Raw genomic sequence first — 8421 nt, 5'->3', positions numbered from 1 at the left:
TATGAGAAAGGGCTACAATTTTTGTGAAGACACCTTAACCTAGATCTGAATAGGTATAGGTCAAAAAGGCACGAAATAGTGCCAGCCGTTTCATGGCGGGTTACCAAACAGGCCCTGTTTACAAGGCCGTAACTCACGGCTCAAAAATCGAAATCAATAAATTCCAGAGGCGTTAGAAATCTGAGACATAAGGCTAAAACTTTGATGTTTTGCCTAAGACCTGAATCCATTCAGAACAGAACGAAATCGAGTGTCAAAATACCCGTCAGAACTGTCCAAATACAAGGCAGTTCTGACGATCGATATTGTTTTGATCATAACAGGGGCTACGGAACTCGGATTTCGACGTACTTTATACCGTTTCGAAGTTGAGACCAAGATATAAATTTATTATGAAGGATTCGACACCCAGATCGTACGGGATCAAAACGGAAAAATGCACGGCAGAAACTGAAATTCAAAACGTACACAAACGGACGTCTAAAACAGGTCTGAGGGTTTTGTCTATAACTCAGAATACATTAATCCGTTTGACCTGCAATTTTACAGGTAGATTCAGCACTTAAAAGGCTACAACGTTGAAGAAGGCCACTTAACCCAGTTTCAAGTATAACTAGGTCAAAACTGTAAGATACTAAACCAGAATCTTAAAACAGGTGAACAAACCGCAACTTGGTACAAACAGCATAACTCAGCCTACTTAAGTCCAAATTCAGAAATTCCAAAGGCATACGAAAGCTTAGAAACAGGGATACATTTCATCAGAAGACTAGAACGACCAATTCTGAAGCAATCCTATCCAAAATCACCAATTACAAGTGCAGTTCTTACATTCGGACAAAACCAGAACAGCAAGGGTATTTTCGACTTTTCTCACTCTACGCTACTCCGATTGATCTGAAATGTTACAGACACCTATAAAATGTCATTCCCTACAACTTTCATGTTTTAAGCCAAGGCGAATTCGGCCTCTATCTAGGCCTAAAATTTTCGGACAGAATGAAGAACCAAGAAACCCCAATTTTCCAGATTTCATTCCAAACAGAAATTACTTGCAATCTTCCACTTTTTCCCCCATCTAGCATCATTACATACCATTTCCAACTATCATATATAGCCACACAATCATGCTTATATTAAAACAGAAAAAATCCCAATAAATATAAAACTTCACTAAATCATCCACAAATCAAGATATAAGCCATAATTTTTCATCTCTTAACACCACTAAGCATGAATTAAGCTTCATTAGGTGAAGGAGAGAGTTCATTCATTACTCACCTAGTAAAACAAGAGAGAGGGAGTTGCTTGTCACCTTAGCTTCCACAAACACTTCACCAATCAACTTACTAATACCAAATGAAGAGGTTTTATGGAAGGAATTCAAGATTAACCGGTTAGTTTATGAGATTGAGCAAGATTAGGACAAGGAATTGAGAGAGATTTTTCTTTCTTCCTTTGGAGAGAATTTCGGCCAAGAGAGAGAAAAGAATGAGGAAGATTAAGCTTCATTTGTCTTATAAGAAGGTTGGAAAAAATAAGAATTAATTCTAGCCACAAGTTTGGTTAACACTTGGTTGAATCACAACCACACAATTTTCTCTCTCTTGTTGCATTTTGAACCACTAATTTTCAGCCAATAAGAAGCTAAGAGGGGGAAGATATTTTGTTCTATTAGTGAGAAACTTGTATAGCAAGTAAGTGGTGGTCAAATGGTGCGTTCAATCGGTAATGCGCGGGACCCGCCGGTTCGCGCCGTTTTTTCTTAAAACACACGTACTAGTGTTTTTACTTCCTATTCACTAACCTTATCTTATTGCTCCTAATCACATATTATTTCTCACTTAAAAGTCACTTTTAATCACCAAATTTGATCCTTTTTCCGTACCAAAATTTCATCCGGCGAAAATTGCAAAAACCCTAATTTTGCTCCAAACCTGAAACCGAAGAGTGAAACCCTACTTTCTAGGCCCACTTGCACTTATTATGGAATAACTGGATAGTAGGGTTTTAAATCTTAATCCCTACATAGGGTTTTCGAAATACTCCCAAAACCAAACGTTACCGCCCAATTAATGAATATATCAACGTAGAACGAATTGGGGCCTCACACTCTGCAATTTATTTCCCTATGCTATTCAATTTCAGCAACCAAAAGCTGCTCATGGTTCGTGAGGTAAGAGAATAATATCATACCAAGGCACCGACCCAATTACCTATTTTTGGTGAGCATGCACTTCTGGAACAAGGAGAGACAAATAACTCACAAAGGAATAAATAATAATGCAGCAAAATGCAGACCAATTCACTTCAATCTTGCTGCAACTTACTCATAAAGCATGTTCATACAATCAACTTAAATCCAACCTTCCAAGTGTACTGATTTTCCACCCACTGACGCCATTACCTTAGGATACATCCCAACAGATTTGAAAGTGCACAAAATGCAGCAAAGATGCATAAGGAAAGAAACTAAAAAACACAATAGACTTCGCGCAACTTCCTTTCTACAATTTCAGCATGTTTATAAACATTTACACGCTCCAATGAAACTTGTAGATACCTCACCCAATGCCCCAAAAAACTTCAACCCAACTCACTTTGGACCAAACAACAAAATCATGATATAAAACCATAGTTCCAGTTACCGCTTCAGATTGCAGCAAATATGCAGGCGGCCTCACTCAAAACAATAAGCAAATTCAAATGAAGATTTTGGCCAGGCAAGAACCTCAGCCACCAGAAAAAAAACATAGAAGGAAATCATGCAAATACTGGAGAAATTTTATGCAAAAGGTTCGGCAGCAAACTTGCGGCGCAACAAAGACTTAGACAACAAACAAACCCAATGGAAGAAACCCAACCAAATCAGAATTTTAGCTATTCCAGAAAATCAGTCTACAAACATCTGTGCAACCAACCGAACATTTTCAAACTTGTTACAGCAAATTCTCACGTATAAATCTCAACCAAAAACCATTTGAACCTAGGCAACGAAATCCTCCAACATTATCAAATGCCGCAATGTAATTTGACTACGAAAAACGCAGCAAAGATGCCAAGGAAAACTTGCGGTAAACGTTCATGATATGTTAAACCTGGGTTTCTGTCTCTCAAAACCTAGTCCAAACTAAACCCAACTCTAGATTTAGACGTGCTAAAAGATTCTAAGCACAGAAACAATCAAAGCTGCAAACTTTCTGCAATTTTTGTTCGGCCAAAACACAATCATGCAGTATAATTCAAATGAGACCTACTGATTCATCACATAGACTCCAAATATCATAACTTTATCAGCGAAGAACCATCAACTAATCATGGAAGCAAAGACAGAACCAGTAGACAGCAAAAAGGAAGCAAATAACAACTAAAGAAAACAGTTTTCTACCATAAAAGATAAGGATCTTACCTTAAATAGGAAATGAGGCGTGGGATGACTAAAGAAAAGGCTGAGATGGTTTCTGCTGGATCTTCAAAGGAACGTCAATGGAAAAATGATGATGAGGATCAGTCACCTTCTACCAACCCCAACCCAAGCTCTTTTTCCACCTCGCCCGTAACTTCTTTTTCCCAGCCGCCAAGCTTTTTCTTTCGGCCGAAGAACTCTCAGCTGCCTACCTCTCTCGCTCTCTCCCTTTCGGTCTCTCTCTCTCTTCCTCATGACCGAAACCCGCTTAGGTTTTCTTCAGCCGTAAACAACCCCCAGTAATCTTTCTCTCTTTTTCTCTCTCAAGCTCACAGCCTTCCTAGTTTTTCTTCCCTGCCCGTAGATTTCTTATCTGCAGCTATTTTCTCAGATTTCACCAAGCTATCCTGGTTTCTTTCCTTTCTCTGTTTCTCTCGTTCTATCTCTCTTCTATCTCTCTAACCCTAGCCTCCCTCTCTGTTTTTTCTTTTTCCTCCCAAAAGATTTCAGCTGCCCCTCTCGTTCTCTTCCCCTGTTTTCACTCTTCACCAGCCGTCAACTTGGATTCTACCTCTGACCTCTCCTCCTCCTCTTGGCTGGGCTCCTCCTTTTATAGGAATCCCTAAGCCCCTAAAACCCTCACCTCAAAGGTGAGGATGAAGGGTAGATTATTACCAAAGATCGGAGCCATTGGATGGCAGTTTTTGGATAAGGTTGGGATCAAAGAAACCGCTGCAAATTTCTGTTCTTTTCCGTTTCATGCTACTGCCTTGAAATGAAATATTGAGAAGGAGCTTGGATCAAGTGTAGCATGGTGCATGAGCTCTCTTCTTTTCTTTTTTTCTTTTTTACAAAATAAATAAATTGCATCTAAAAAATTTAAAGAATATTTTTTGTGAGCAATTTTCTTTTTTTTTCGAAAAATCTTAATGCTTAAATGCCTTAAAATAAAATTAATAGACAAATAAGTAAAAATAAAAATGAGTCAAATTAACAAATAAAACTAAATTAAAAGATTTGATGTCCAAAATGCTAAAAAATGTCTAAGATGAAATTATGAGATAAATTAAAACAAAAATAATAAATAAATAAAAGAGTAAAATTTTGGTGTCTACAGTTTGCCCCTCTTTGTCTGAGTTTCGAAGAAACTTAAGACAAAGACGTAGACACAAAATACTTACCTGTGTCATTCGGCTGCCACTTATTCGAACGACTGCCGTTTTTGAAATGAGAACTGACCTCTTTTAACAAAATTTTAAAATGGGACTGACTCAGATGAAAATTTTAAAACGGGACTGACCCGAACAAGAAATAAAAAAAAATGACCTCAACAAAAAATTTAAAAATGAAATGCTCACTAGTGGGACTGACCCACGGCTAGTGGCAGTGAAAATGAAATGTTGGTATGTACGAAGAAACTGTATAAGACTTGCTTGAAAAATTATCTAAAGATTTGCTCTAGTGTGATGAATTGGTCAATGGGATTAAACTCGAGCCTGCCTTGAGAATTGGTCAGTGGGATAACACCCGAACCTGCCTTGATAATCGGTCAGTGGGATTAAACCCGAGCCTGCCAAAACTCGGTCAATTGGTCAGTGGGATCAACACCCGAACCTGCCTTCAATTGGTCAGTGGGATCAATAATTGGTAAGTGGAATCAACACCCGAGCCTGCCTTCGATTGGTCACTTGGATCAATAATTGGTCAGTGGGATCAACACCCGAGCCTGCCTTCATAGCATCAACCAGCGGATAATATACGAACTGCTATTCCATTGGTCAGTGGGATCCATACCCGAGCCTACCATCCATTGGTCAGTGGGATCAACACCCAAGCCTACCTTCATTTGGTCAGTTGGTCGATTCGTACAAAACTTTCGTAAAATTTTGAGAAGGGAGAAAAACAACTTCCTCTAAAATTGCCCCAGTGTCATGCTTATTGGACTATCAGACCTGCAAGAAATGAAATAATGATAGATAATACCGCCTCCATCCGATCAACCCCTTTCAAGAGAAGTGTAAACATGAGCATTTGGACTCCTTATTTGGCGAAGCGGGTACTTCAATCTTGCCCTGCGAGCAATATCAAGTTTTCATAATTTCTCATATGTAGACCCACGTGTCATCTAGTATCTATTCTCTTCGATAAATCATAGGGATTGCCATTTGATAGAACGAAAGAGACAAATGTGACCATGCAAAACATGAAAAACATTCTAATTGCACATAATGATGAAAAATCTTAACAATATAAACACAACCCTCTACTTTTATTGCATGAAAAATCATTTCAAATAAATAAGTTTGTATACTCAAATTTCGTGTTTGATAAATCAAACACTTTGGTTTTCGAACAAAATGCTACACTTGACCCTTTGGATATCATCTCTTCGGAGTTCAAATGCTTGACAACAGAATCACAATGTGAGGAGAATTTCCAATGAACTAAGTCACCAGCACTTTAGATCCACGCTCACTTTTCCTTGTAAGACCCTACCTCAGCGCCCTTTCAGGTTTTCACTAAGGTTACCCCCTGCCCATTTTGTTTTCCTTTTCACTTTTTCCTCTTTTTCCTTTTTCTTATTCTTTTTCCTTTTTCTTTCTTTCTTTTCTTTTTTCCTTTCTTCTTTTTCTTTTTTCTTTTTTCCTTTTTCTTTTTTTTTCCTTTTTCCTTTTTTTTCTCTTTTTTTTTCTAAGGTGCCTTTGCGGGTTTTCACCTAACAAACAAATCTTGTCTATCGCCCATATTAATCCAAAAATGTGTTTTAAGAAATAATGGCATCAGTATAACAATTCTTCCCTTGCAAACTAGGTGAAGATGTTTTTGACATCATGTGCCACTTGATTAGAAATTGTCCTAAAAAGGCAATATAAAGAACAAAAGTCAGGACTTTTAGGTTTTTGCAATTGGGTCTGGTGGGGTGCTTAGAAAGGGTTAAGGCTTGAAAGCGGACTTATGAATGATTAGATTTCCTGAGATCGCATCTTTAAATTAACCCTACTAATAATTGCCCCAGTTTATTCTCAATCGAGATCCTCCTCTTTTCATTTTTCTCTTCATTTTGTTCCTCTATCGCTTTTACCTTTTGAACCCTCTCTTTTCTTTTCTTTTCTTTTTTTTGTCTTTTTCTTCTTAGCTTTTTCAACTCAAAACTTGCCCCAGTGTGGAGTTTGCGATTCTTAGGGGATGCCAAATGAAATAATTTGCTCTGAAGGCTCAAAAGGGATAACTAGGGATAGAATGTTTGATTGGAAAGGAAGAAGGCCTGACTTTTCATTCCATTCTTTACATTAACCCTAAAAGGAAAATTTCATTTATCATATGAAAAATTTCTTACACATATCCGAATTGATTGGTTGAGGGAACACTTGCCCATCCATTTCTGCAAGAATGAGCGCTCCCCCGGACAAAATTTTCTGGACAATAAAAGGGCCTTGCCAATTTGGTGCAAATTTTCCCTTAGCTTCCTCTTGTACTGGCAAAATGTGTTTCAACACTTTATCTCCTTCTGTGAATATCCGTGGTCTGACCTTCTTATTGTAAGCACGGGCTACCCTCTTTTGATAACTTTGACCATGACAAATGGCATTTAACCTTTTCTCATCAATTAAAGACAACTGCCCATGACGTTGTTGAATCCACTCAGCCTCCTCCAGCTTGGCCTCCATTAAAATGCGCAAAGAAGGGATTTCGACTTCGGCTAGCAAAACTGCTTCCATTCCGTACATGAGATTATAGGGAGTTGCCCCAATAGAAGTCCGAATAGCAGTTCTATATGCCATTAATGCATAAGGGAGCTTCTCATGCCAATCACGGTGTCTCTCAATCATCTTACGGATTATTTTCTTCAAATTCTTATTTACAGCCTCTACTACTCCATTTATCTGTGGCCTATAAATAGAGGAGTTTCGATGTTTGATTTTGAACTATTTGCACAAACCATCCACCATGTCATTGTTGAGATTTTTGGCATTATCAGTGATTAATGTCTCCGGCACTCCAAAAGGACAAATGATATGCTTTCTTAGAAAGTCCGTCACCACCTTCTTAGTCACATGCTTATAAGACTCAGTTTCAACCCACTTGGTAAAGTATTCAATTGCCACCAGAATAAATTGATGCCCGTTTGAAGCGGGAGGGTCAATGGCTCCAATCACATCCAGACCCCATATTGAACATGGCCAAGGAGCAGTCATACTGTGCAATTCTGTGGGGGGAGTGCGCATAACATCTCCGTGCAATTGACATTTGATGCATTTCCTAACAAAAACTACACAATCATGCTCCATGGTAAGCCAAAAATATCCGATCCTCATGATCTTCTTTGCTAACAAGTGGCCATTCATATGTGATCCACATACTCCATTATGTACTTCTTTCATCAAGTATTCTGCTTCGTCCTCATCAACACACCTCAGAAGGCCCAAATCTGATGTTCTTTTGTATACCACCTCTCCATTCAAGAAGAATTTAGATGATAATCTGCGCAAGAAGCTTTTGGCAGTCATATCGGTCTCAGGAGGGTAGGACCCTGTTTTGAGAAATTCCTTAATGTCACTATACCAGGGACGGCCATCGGGGGATTTTTCCACAACTAGGCAATGAGCAGGTTTTTCTTGCAAGTGAATGTGGATAGGTTCAATTACCAACTCGTCTGGATGTTGAATCATCGAAGATAAGGTGGCCAAAGCATCGACGAAGACATTTCTGGCACGTGGAATATGCCTGAACTCCAAACTCCTAAATTTGTTTGCCAAATTCAATAAACTACAATGATAAGGCACGATCTTTGAATCCCGAGTGATCCACTCTTTGAGAGTCTGATGCACGAGCAAATTGGAATCACTGAACACTATTAAATCCTTAATCTCCATTTCCAAAGCCATTTTTAGCCCAAAAATGCAAGTTTCATATTTAGCCATATTGTTAGTGAAGAAAAATCGTAGTTTGGCGGAACCAGGATAATGCTTCCCTTTAGGTGATACTAGAACAGCTCCAATACCAGCTCCAAAGGA

The 8421-nt window shown here is 38.6% G+C and overlaps 1 protein-coding gene across 1 annotated transcript; it reads right to left on the bottom strand.

Moving 5' to 3' along the window:
- Positions 1–6723: 6723 nt before the first annotated feature.
- LOC140008735 (uncharacterized) lies at positions 6724–7236 on the bottom strand. The gene has a single exon (XM_072053596.1). The coding sequence runs from the start codon at positions 7234–7236 to the stop codon at positions 6724–6726; it is 513 nt and encodes a 170-aa protein (XP_071909697.1).
- Between the last annotated feature and the right edge of the window lie 1185 nt (positions 7237–8421).

The sequence above is a fragment of the Coffea arabica genome, chromosome 6c, assembly GCF_036785885.1.
Source record: "Coffea arabica cultivar ET-39 chromosome 6c, Coffea Arabica ET-39 HiFi, whole genome shotgun sequence".
Lineage (NCBI taxonomy): Eukaryota > Viridiplantae > Streptophyta > Magnoliopsida > Gentianales > Rubiaceae > Coffea > Coffea arabica.
The sequence above is the reverse complement of the archived record's forward strand: the minus strand, read 5'-3'. Positions and strand labels throughout refer to the sequence as shown.